This window comes from Stylophora pistillata, chromosome 6 (genome assembly GCF_964205215.1).
Source record: "Stylophora pistillata chromosome 6, jaStyPist1.2, whole genome shotgun sequence".
Taxonomy (NCBI): domain Eukaryota; kingdom Metazoa; phylum Cnidaria; class Anthozoa; order Scleractinia; family Pocilloporidae; genus Stylophora; species Stylophora pistillata.
Window position 1 is genome coordinate 5,812,805 of NC_142524.1, and position 12,464 is coordinate 5,825,268.

Here is a 12,464-nt window from a genome sequence, read left to right on the forward strand (position 1 = left end):
ACGTTGACTCTTTTCTCAATAAGCATTACGTGGTCACTTTCGCGTCAAAAGAAGGGAAAGTTGTAATGTGCTGATCAAGGTCTTATTACTTATTACTTCTCAAGAAAAATATTGTCCTTCCGAATCACTAAGTTACATTTGTTGTATCATTTCAAAAGCTGCAAAATCAATGAAAGCAAGAAACAACCAGATGGCTCACTCATAGGAAATTTTGGCTCGGGACATTTGTTGCATGATTTTAACTAATACAAAATCGTTAAAAGCAAGAAACTCAACAACTCTTCCATCTAAATTTGCGTTGAAGAGTAGGTCAAATGCGGTTTAGGTTGGTAATCACATCAAGTCATTTACAAATTTTTTTTTTTTAAATGAGCCACCTGTCGCAATGTTGCAAACATTAAAATGCATCGTCCACAAACCAATCAGATTTCGAATGAAATTTATACAGATAATAAACTATTTAATTATAAGGTAGACAACTTATGAGCCATACTGAAATCACTTGGAGAAGAAGGGGACCGTGCGCTGCAAATACTCTCAATCGAGCGGCTAAGCTGTAACTCCTACCGATAAAACTCTTATGCCTTGCCATAGTCATGGAATTAAAGTTATCGATATTATTTGCTCGATTTAAGGTTCACTATGGGCTTCGTTCGCTGTCTACAAACTCTGTGGTCATTATCACAACTAATTCCCTCCAATTTGGCGCAGAAAACAGTAAATTGTCAAAGCTTCAAGTTTGTTATCGATGAAGATGTCGCCTATAATCACATTCTTGAGGGTCATGTGTTTCAAAGATCGACAGTCCACAATGCCACCCAGTGTCACGTGAAGTGCAAAGATGACTGCTTGTGCGTATCCATGAATTATTTCCCTCAGTCCAAAGAAAATAACTGTGAGCTCAACGACGTTAACAGAAACATCGAGCCAGCAGCAATGAAACGGAGGCAAGGAGGAAATTATTATGAATTGATCAGGAGCTACACGGTGAAGGTGAGAGATGGAACCTTTGTTGGAGGGACTGTTTTTGTTGAATTCTTTTACCTACTTTTTTCAGTTTTATATATTCGCCTCTAATTCCGATTACGACCATGTATATTTCTGGAACTCCTTTCACCTTTTTGTTTTTGCTTCTTTACTCCCTCTTTCGTTTGAATTATTTGAATTCAAATATCTTCTTGCAGTTGATCCTCAGAATCCTTTCTCCTGGATCTTAATTGTTTTTGTTTTTGTTTTTGTTTGTCAATTGCCAAAGGATAGATTTAGAAAAAGCAGTTTGTTTTAAATCCAAATAGGGTGGAGAAAACTACATATCAGGAAAACATCGTTGTGTTAATAAGTGCTGCAGCCCAAATCCCTGCCTCAACGGAGGAGTATGTCAGGAAAATTGTGACACTCACAGCACCAGGTTTAACTGTACCTGTCGTAGCAAATACACTGGTCAGCGGTGTAGTAAGATAAGTCAGATTTCAAATCCAAGAAGCTGCAAAGACATTGCTAAGAAGGGCGCCTCGACATCAGGAAAGTACAGCATATTTAACTCAGCCACTAATAAAACCTTTTCTGTTTACTGTGACGTACAGTCAGAACCTGGCTTTGTATGGGTATTGATACAGTCATTCTCTATTGACAATAAGGCGACATTTAAGGATAGAGGTTTTGGCAGGGATTTTCCTGTGAATGACAATGACAAGGTAACTGATTGGAACTCTTACCGACTTTCTCTAGCAAGAATGCAATCTCTTTTTCAATACTCAACACATCTGAGAGTAACATGCAACTTTCCAACAGATGGCCTGCAGTACACGGACTACGCACGCGCCGTTCTGCGTGCAGGTCATGATATATTTGGAAACTGGGATCAAGGTTGCAAATTGTTTGAGTATATCAACATCCGCGGAATTAACTGTTCTGAATGCACCGCTGACACAAGAATGGACAATAGTAAAGCTTGGTATGTAAACAGTTTTAAAAGCAAGGCCAGAGGATGCGATTTTGATGGATCATCAGGAGCAGTTGACAATGAAAATAATTTTGGAATGTACCATTCCGGGGCGATAAATACGAATCACCGCTGCTCTTCTTCACCTGCTTCTACAACTCAATACTGGTTTGGGGCTAAACATCAATAGGCCATTCCGAGTATTAATAACCCTTGCGTCTTGCAGTAATCCCACTAAATTTATTATCGAGGATGTTGAAATAAATGACCCTAAGTTTATGGCTGATGCTTTTAAAAAATTTTCTGCTAATATTGGAAATAATCTAACAAAGGGTATTTCCTAGTGTAAATAAATATTCCCTTCAGTCTCTCACAGCTCCATTCCGAGATAATTTATTTTAATTTCCCTCTACAATTGTGGAAATCAAAAAGGAAGCTGCTGGCCTTTTAGTATTCCAGATAATATTCTAAAAGCTACTAAACATGCTATATCCAAACCTCTAGAAATTATATTGAATGCCTCCTTTTCTACTGGAATTGTCCCAGATGAACTTGAAATAGCTTTTGAAAAGGGCCTTTAAACAAGTTTAAACAATTATCGTCCCATTTCTATTCTATCTATATTCAATAGACTACTAGAAATATTGATGCATAAGAGAATATTACAGTCAAAGTAAGTGAAGCGTACCCCTCATGATTACATTAATGATTTTTGATTATTTGAATATTGAATCCGCTAATCGTTTCAGGAGCGCAATAACGAATTAAATATTTGAACATGGAACCCGCTAACCGTTTCAAGAATGCAATAATGGATTAATTATTTGAATATTGAACCCGATAGCCGTATTCGTTTTAAATGGCGCGGATCATTGTTCAAATCAGAAGTCCATTTCAGATTGGATTATGGATTATGGATTATGGATCGGAACTATTTCAACGTGGCGTCAGACATGGCGGAAAAGGTGAGTTCGAGTTGTGTAGAACTTCTTGTAAATGTTGTAAATAGAATGTTATCGAGAGCTTTTTTCGCCTATTTACATCTCGACGAACTTGTAGAAATTCTTGTGTGTATTCATGGTCGGAAAAATAGTTTACGGGCGAAGCCATCGCGAGACTTTTTTTATTTCGTTAATATTTGAGATCGACTGTTTTCGCAGTGTTTTTACAGTGCAGTTTGTTCATTTTCAGGATTCCTAGAACAATCTTATTGGACTCCAGAAATGGACTTCTAATTTGAACAATGATCCGCGCCTTTTCAAAACGGATACGGCTATCGGGTTCAATATTCAAATAATCAATCCATTATTGCATTCGTGAAACGGCTAGCGGGTTCAATAATCAAATAATCAATTCATTATTGCATTCTTGAAACGACTGGCGGGTTCAATATCCAAATGATCAATTCATTAATGTAATCTTCAGGGGTACGCTTCACTTAGTTTGACTGTAAATTATTTAGAAAAGAAAAAAGTACTTTATCGCAAGCAGTTTGCTTTACGAGCAAGGCACTCCATTGATCATGCATATGCTTGATACAGCTACCATGAAGTTTCTTTTGGTAATTTTTGGATTTCAGTAAAGCATTTGATACTGTTAATCATAACATCTTAATTGAAAAACTTGATAACTATGGTATTCGTGGAGTGACAAAAGATTGTTTCACCTCATATCTTACTAACAGATAACGGTTTGTTTCCAAGGGGCATACTGGGTCAGAGCCTCTGTTTCTTGTGGCGTTCCTCAGTCAAGGCTCAGTTCTTGGCCCATCATTGTGTCTCTTGTACATTAATGACATTAGTAACTACTCTAAAATACTAGACTGTCATTTATTTTCCGGCGGATGATGCCAATCTGTTTTACAAGCCTAAAAATCTTAAAGTGCTTGAATCCATTTTGAATGATGAATTAGTTAATATCTATACCTGGTTGAGTGCTAACAAACTGTCACTTAATATTGATAAATCTAATTTTGTCATTTTCCACCCTCCACAAAGAAAATTTCCCTCTAATTTCACACTCTCCTTAAATGGCATAAACTTAAACCAAGAGTACTCAATAAGGTATCTAGTTCTTATAATAGATTCTAACTTATCATGGAAAAGCCATGAAAGCTACATTGCTAAAAAATGAAGCGAAATGTTGGTATTCTTTCCAAACTGCGTTATTATGTGAATTTAGACATTCTGATTAACCTATATTATGCCCTGGTTTATCCTTTCCTAACCTACGGTTTAATTTCTTGGAGTATACAGGGGCGTAGCTAGGATTTTTCAAAGGGGGGGTCACAGAGGCTACTCACTATCTACACCGCTGCTCTCCCGCGTGTATCAGTGGGTTCAGTCGTATTGTCGCGGCATAAAGGCCCATATTAACTAAATGCAAGAGCTGTTGTCGAAATTACTTTCCAAAAAAAACCATTTTTATAAAAGTGGGCTTTTCAACAATGGCTTTTACGGCCAAGATATTGTCATGGCGTTTTCGCCACCTGAATATTGTAGGTTGTTTGCTCTGAAGAAGGCCTACCAAGGGGGGGTCACGGACACCCCAGGACCCCCCCTGGCTACGCCCTTGGTATAACTCCTATTCTTCTACTATTCAGATCAGCCTTTGTTCATTTTACAAAAGAGAGCAATTCGAATCATGACATTTTCTAAATTTCGTGACCATTGTCGTCCAATTTTTAAATATTGTTAAGCTGCCGGATCTTGTCTTTGTTAATATTGCAGTCTTTATGTACAAATTTCACCACAGATGTCTACCATCTGTTTTTGATACCTTCTTCACACAATCAAGCAAGTCAATAAAAGACACAACTACAATACCAGAAGTGCTTTGAATATGTTCTACACTTTACCTAAAGTAAGAACAAATTATGGCATATTCAACATATGACTTCAACAGAAGAATATTCAACAGAAGACCACCTTAAAGGTCCTACAGTATGGAACTCTATAAGTAAAAACTCTAAATCCTTTTCTCTTTCAAAGTTTAAGAAATCAGTCAAATACGATCTCGTTAATGATTGTTAGATATATCTATTCATATTATTTTAGATTGCAGTTCTGTCTTTTCCCAAATTATCTGGTTAATTATTCTCTCGTTAAATTCTGTCAACCTTTCTAAGCCTTGATATAAGTTATTTTTTAGCTTATATAATATGTCCAAATTGAGCACTCTAACTAGGATGAGTCATTGCTCTGCAATTGCGCATGCTCGCTAGTGTACTCTAGTTTGAGCACTCTGGCATGGCTTAGACGATACCACAAAGGTTGGATCGTTTGGGGTGACCATATTGGTTCTCCTCCATCCTAGCATTAGCACTGCACTGATGAGGCCCAGAAGGCCGAAACAGTACTGTCTGCAGTTAGTTATATATATATATATATATATATATATATATATATATATATATATATATAATGTTAAACTGTTATTAGTTGTCATATTTAGTGGGGGGACAGGGGGGTCAGAGTCTCCCGCTTCCCGTGCCACGTTCTCCCGCCTCGCGTACTTTTGTGCCCCTTTGCCTCTCGACTCCCGCCCTTCATTGTGTCGCTGCCGTCTCCAGGTTAATCAAGAGGATCAGAAACCCGTGTTTGACTTTCAAACTGTGCCAAAACTTAATATTCTTATTCATTTTCGGGCCTTTGTTTTGGCGAGGGGATCATTGATTCCAGATGAAAGTTACTACAGGTCAGTTTTCTAAATTAAACTAAGACTAGGTTTACACCAGAGGAAATTGTTCCGGATTCGTGATGAATCCGAAACGTTTTAGTACCGGATTGATTTTGCCGTTTACACGAAAGTGGACGAATCCGAAATAAAACTCTCCGGTTTGGTCGTGTCTCCGGATATTTTGAATCCGGAATTTAAAGTGGGAACTTTGAATCCGATAACTTTAGAATCCGGAAAGTTTTGTCGTGTAACCGCTTTTTTTCTCGAATCCGGATATTATTTCCCCCTGCAATCTTTTGAGTTTGCGGTGAAACCAAAATGGAGGATCTGGTGCTAACATTGCTGGCGGTCTCCGGTTGCCTAATCTTGTTGCAGGTACAGGCGATAAATTTTATCATGTGTACCGCAGTATTTCTGAGGAAACGCAAATTGTTATTGCAAGGAAGTTTAACGTCAGCCGCACTTAATCGCCGACGACGTAGATGGATTGGCATCTCTCCAACTCAAATTTGCCTCAGTGGCATCTGGATCTACTCTAGCCTTTTTTGGGGATGCGTTTTCACTTTGTCGATCGAATGACAAAACAACACTGGGCTTGGTAACCATTCCATTTCGAATGTTCCCGGAGTTGTCGTTGTGTGTAAACGGTCAGGAATCCGAATATCCTTTCAGTGTAAACGCCTACGAATCCGAATACTCCAAAATTGATGAATCCGGAAACATTTACGTATCCGGAAAACTCTCCTCTAGTGTAAACCTAGTCTTAGTTTCACTAACCGGGTTTCACTAACAGTTTGATCTTCGCTTCTGACATCTCGTTATAGACTGAGACGTAAGTCTCAGTTCACTGCGTGATGTAATAGCTATTGCCATTTTAAAATCAAATAAAAAAATCAAGAGTCAGACGTAACGTTTAGAGTTTGCTTCTCTTGTATTCGTGCTTGCTTTCCCTTTTTGATGTTGGTAACTTGTCGTAGCGAGTAGTTTTTTTTTGCTGGAGATTTTCAACAGCTACAGCTTACCAGACACTATACATGTCATGCTATCTCATGACCAATGACGTAATCAAATTGAACGGATTTCCAAATTCACCGGAAGTAATGCTGTTTTTACAGCCCGAGTGCAAATTTACGTTTTCTTTCCTCTGAAATTTTCTTTTCAGCATCATGGGTGGATGTTAAATGGAAATTTCAAAACTTTGCTAGATAAGTGTCTTTGACTGACTAATACGTAGTAGTAAACAACAAACTATCGCCTTATTTATTTCTGCTCCCGCTTCCCACCCTCATGTAGATACCGCTTCCCGCCCCTTGTTCTCCCGCTTTCCTCCCTCTCCCACCCCCTGTTCTCCCGGGCTCCGGCCCCCCCTGTCCCCCTCCGCTATTTACTATGCGCGTACTTTTTTTATATTAATGCTTTATACTGATATATTAATGTAATTATTTCAGACTTTCCTAATAGCGTAGTGATGGCATTTTTCCTATTCTTTACCTTTCTTTTTATGTGTGTATTTGTGCTATCTTGCTGACTATTAATTTACTTTCATTTAATGTTGTTGTCTACTGGCTGCCTGGCTCGCTAGCCCGTATGGTTATTCCAGACAGTGAGTACTCTATTTCTTTTCAATATTTTCTTTTTAACTTAACACAGGTAAGGAAGTATAAATAAAGATTGTTGTTGTTGTGAACAAATACCACGTCGCTCACAAATGTGCAATTAGTGGCATGTTTTCATCTGTTTTGCCTTTCTCTGATATAGAATATTTTAGGAATTTTTCAACAAGTTAGTTTGAATAAGATATTGAGCGTATGTGTTCTATCGCTATTCTCGGAGAAACAGGGGTACCTAGTTAAGATTATATGTAACCTATATATAAAGTCGTTTTTTTTTTATAATTTTATAATTCTATGCGGTTAATATGACTTGGCTATAACTAAATGGTGCACTTATGGCGCTGAATAATTAACCTGTCATTAATTCCAGAAAAATTCGCCCTTCTGAGAACTTTCGAGCTAGCTAATCAGGTATAACATGAATGCAAACTCGGGTGAGTTTGACTGGAGCACGCCGGTATCTTTACCAAAGCGCACACTGATATATTAGCACATCTTTGAATAAACATGTACGGCTTTTGTATCTACAATCTCTACCTGTTCTGCAAATCACGTTTGAATCCAAACCAGTGCTGGGTTGTTGAAGCATTAGAAGATGTGCAGCGGTGTTTTGGATTAACTCTGCGATACTCTCCAAAATTCCTCTCAGCTCGAGGTGCCTCTTGCACATCACCAAAGTCGCAACCCCTCTCCTTACTGAGTCCACTGTAAACGCTCCACGCGACCGTTTGATTTTGTTTGGTAAGTGCGGTACAATTCGAACAGTTTATTCCCCGTATGTTGATATACTCATACTTTTTGCATAACGCACGGCGACCCCAGTCAGAAAATAAGTTATGATCTGTCAGCTTGGCGCGTGCGTAGTCGGTATACTGCATACCATCTTGAGGAAAGTTGCAAGTTACTCTAAAATGTGTGGAATGTTTAGCAAGAAACTCCATTCTTGATTTGGACAGCCGGTACGAGTTCCAATCAACTTTCCCTGAATCCTGATTTGTCGGAAAATCGATGAGAAACGCCTTTCCCATAAAGAAGTCTTTCGTTCCTAGGGAAAATGATTGTATCAATGTCCACATGAACCTAGGTTCTGATTGGAGGTCGCAGTGAACAGAAAACGATTCATTTACTGAATCAAAGATTTCGTATTTTCCTGATGTCGAGATGCCATTTTCAGCAATATCTTTGCAACTTCTGGCCATGGGATATGCAATCTTCTCGCACCGCAGACCATTGCATGAATCAGGACAGGTGCAGTTAAACCTGTTGCTATGCGTATCACAAATCTCCTGACATACCCCTCCGTTGAGACAAGGATTGGGGCGGCAGCATCTGTTCACACAGCGGTGTTTTCCTGGGATGTATTTATCTCCATCCTAAAACAAAGCGGTACAACCTATTTTATTACTATGCCACTGTGCTTCGTGGAATGCAAATAACGCGCGAGACGAGTACAAATATCGCGCGATATTTGTACTACAGAAATATCCGCGAGATTCTCCCGCACTGAAATAACAGTTTGGCGTTTTGGATGATAAATCTCTTATTAGACGTTTTGTTGGATGGTATCGCTGGGTATTTTTACTCGTTTTTTGTATTTTGACTTGTCCTACGGGGTTGGTCAAAATACCGCACAACTCGTAAAAATACTCAGCGATGCTACCTAACAAAATGTTTAATAAGATATATGGACTTCATACACCGTTGTATTTTGCCTAGTTGTCATTCAAATTCTTTCAGGACACTATAACTTTAAATTGTAGTCCATCATACGAATACGATGCCTAGAGGTCTGACCTACAGAGCTAGTAGGGACCTTAAGCAAACCACGACGGCAATGGAAACGAGGAAGTGGCAGAACAAGCGATCTAATTGGCAGAATAATAGCTCAGCACATGCATTTTAAAACTTTCTACATTTCTTAGCCATCTTCTGCCAAACAACAACGTGAAATCGCAAAAATTGCGTTGTCCAGGAAAGGAAACACCGACAGCAAATTACGTTTAAATTTGGAATTTAACCCCGCTCACAAACGTGGCGCTAAATTTGAGGTGTGGCGCCGCAAGAGACAGTAAACACATCCAGCCATTCACGAAATTCTTACTACAAATTTTAAATTCGTATTTTAATCGACGTTTTCTTCGCGGTTGTCGTCTTGACTACTTAAGGTCCCCAATAACTTTCGAAGAAGGAAGAAAGGAAGGACAAATAATAGACTAATAAAGGAGAGGGAGATCGAGGGAGAGAATGAGTATGTGGGTAAGGTATGGTAGAAGTAAAAAGGGAGTGAATATCTAAGGACAAGGAAAAGGGAAGATGGAAGGAAATAAGGAAATAAGGGAGGGAGGGACTAAATAAGAAAAGGAAGAGGGAAGGAACTAAATGAGAAAAGAAAGAGGGAGGGACTAAATGAGAAAAGGAAGAGGGAGGGACTAAATGAGAAGAGGAAGAAGGAAGGACTTAATAAGAAAAGGAAGAGGAAGGGACTAAATGAGAAAAGGAAGGAGGGACTAAATGAGAAAAGGAAGAGGGAGGGACCAAATGAGAAAAAGGAGAAGGAGGGACTTAATAAGAAAGGAAGAGGAAGGGACTAAATGAGAAAAGGAAGAGGGAGGGAATAAATGAGAAAAAGAAGAAGGAGGGACTTAATAAGAAAAGGAAGAGGAAGGGACTAAATGAGAAAAGAAAGAGGGAGGGACTAAATGAGAAAAGGGAGAGGGAGCGACTAAACGAGAAAACGAGAAAGGAAGAGGGAGGGAGTAAATTAGGGGTGGGAGAGAAGCAGTGAATATTAAAGGAAGGAAGCACAGAGATTTGAAAAGGTCGAACGAGATAAAGGAAGAAGGAGACGGAAGAGTTTAAGGAGAGAGTAAGCCGGCTACCGATATCGAAAGGACATCCTGCTTTACACTTTCATCTCACCTTCATTGTGTAGCTCCTCACCAAATCATAGTAATTTCCTCCTTGCCTCCATTTCATTGCTGCTGGCTCCATGTCTTTGTTAGCATCGTTAAGCTCGCAGTTATTTTCTTTGGATTGAGGGAAATAATTCATGGATACACACAAGCAGTCATCTTTGCACATCAAATGACATCGGGCGGCGTTGTGGACTGTCAATCTTCGAAACAAGTGACCCTCAAGAATGTGGTTATAAACGACATCTTCATCAATGACAAAATTGAAATTTTGACAACTTACACAATCCTGTGCCATGACAAAAAGCGCAAGGCTTAAAACAATCAGCATCACTTTTGGATAACGTACGAAGCCCATAATGATACTAAGACAAGTGCAACCAGAAAGGGATACGTATATAGTCTATCTAAAGGGCTTGGCGTAATCTGAAACGAAATAAAGAGTACACAGTTATGTATCTTGCCTTGAAACAATTGCTATAAATACCATTTGAATTAATCGAAGATTACTTCATCGGCGTAAAATCAGTCATGAACTTTACCAGTGCGCAATAGTTGCCTCTAAGCGTTCTGTCTGAGTGACTGATAACGGCTAGTAATATCTTTGTAAAAATGATCGTTGCAACAAAATCAATAAACTTCTGGACACGATCGAATCGAGTCTTAAAGGCAAAATCCCGCCTTAATTTCTTCATGCTGAGTTAAAAATAATGAAGCCAAAAACTGACTCTGAAATCCTAAATTATGTTTTATTATTGACATACACGATCATTCGTTTGCACTTCTTCCTTAAACATTACTCAGTCAGTTTCTGTCAAATGTAAACATCACTCCGCAAGTTGTGCACACCTCGGTCAGGCTTAAACATCTCTTAAACATCTCTTACTTCGTTGAACAGACTCAGAAAGTCACCTGGAAACAACCCTAGCTTGTTACTGGTATGATTTGCCCTGTCAGATGTGAAAATTAATATGTACGCAATTTATATTTGCTCAATGGTCAAAATCACTTACTCAGCTCTACACACCCAGTCGGTCGGTTGTAATCATGATACTCTGTCAGCTGTGCTCAGACTAATTGGTTTGGCTGCAGAAATTTATCCGCGCTTTGTTCACGTCATAATGCTCAGTTTTGTAACCAAGCACGAGAATTATGGTTGATATTTGCCACGATGATGATACTAATTCACTAATTCTGTCAGCTACTAAAAATAAGGCGACCAAAGCTTTAATTCCCACGTAAACGCTTCTGGGCGTCTTAATTTAATCCAAGTCTACAACAGTTAACTTTATAGGAACTGTTAAAAGGATTCTACTCTCAAATAATAGGCAACTTCGCTCTAGTAGAAAATAAAATAAATGTTAACACTGAGTTTGCATTACGGTTTCATTATCTGGGTCATTCCGCCTCCACTATATAAATGTATATAACCGTTTCGAAGTTTCAAAGATGGTGAGAGACGCTGGCCGTCAAGATGAACTTTTCTTTTTTACATTTAAAATAGTAAAGAAATTTCACCCACCATAAATTGGTACGAAGTCTCCTTTTAGCACCACACAGGATACTGAATCTTCACTACTAAAGCAAACTTTGTCTTCGAAATGATACGGAAAGCATTGATATAGGTCTGTATAGGTCTGTATAGGTCATTATTTGATCCAAATCATAGGGAGGTCTTTATGCATTGTTATTGATTCTAAAAGAAGTGGGCTGCAACGGAGTAGGTGGTTCGGTTATTGTTTTATAAGTTCATTGATGTTTTTTTTTTTTTTTCAGATACAAGGAGAAGAAAAATTGTAGATATGTATTTTATAATTCATAAGGTATTAACTAAGGTTCTTCTTAACCCCGACCAATCATGCTTCACCTCTTACTGATAAATTATAGATGGTGGGAAAATACTTCTGATTCACACAGGAGGCCAAAGTAAAGTAAGTTAGATACGTAAGCATATGTCAAAAACTGAGGTCTAGATAGGAGCAGATACGTAACGAATTTGAGAAAATAAATAACATTTTTAAATAGACATGTTTCGACAGTAATTTCTGCCATCTTCAGTTAACATATTTACAAAGTACAAAGTTGAATTTAAAGTGTAGACACAATACTCATGGCACAAATCAACAATAGAAACAAAACAATGTACACAATTGTAATGAAAGTTTTAGATTGACATGATACAGTCGAGGATTCAATTTTGTATTCTGTAAATATTTTAACTGAAGATAACAGAAGTTACTGTCGAAGCATGTCTTTCAAAAATTTCGCATATTTTCTCAAATTCGTAAGCATATATCAGAGGAATTTCCAATTTAAGTT

General features: G+C 38.3%; 2 protein-coding genes across 2 annotated transcripts; one reads left to right on the forward strand and one right to left on the reverse strand.

Moving 5' to 3' along the window:
• LOC148727935 (uncharacterized) lies at positions 1–2,452 on the forward strand. The gene is made up of 2 exons (XM_088724749.1): positions 1–993; positions 1,296–2,452. Exons 1-2 carry the CDS (start codon positions 643–645, stop codon positions 2,130–2,132), a joined length of 1,188 nt encoding a protein of 395 aa, XP_088580875.1. The 5' UTR covers positions 1–642; the 3' UTR covers positions 2,133–2,452.
• A 1,300-nt stretch (positions 2,453–3,752) lies between these two features.
• On the reverse strand, positions 3,753–12,175 carry LOC111323226 (uncharacterized). The gene is made up of 3 exons (XM_088724748.1): positions 11,668–12,175; positions 10,153–10,571; positions 3,753–8,606 (listed from the first exon to the last, which is right to left on the reverse strand). The coding sequence occupies exons 2-3, from the start codon at positions 10,501–10,503 to the stop codon at positions 7,767–7,769; spliced, it is 1,191 nt and encodes a 396-aa protein (XP_088580874.1). The 5' UTR covers positions 10,504–10,571; positions 11,668–12,175; the 3' UTR covers positions 3,753–7,766.
• Between the last annotated feature and the right edge of the window lie 289 nt (positions 12,176–12,464).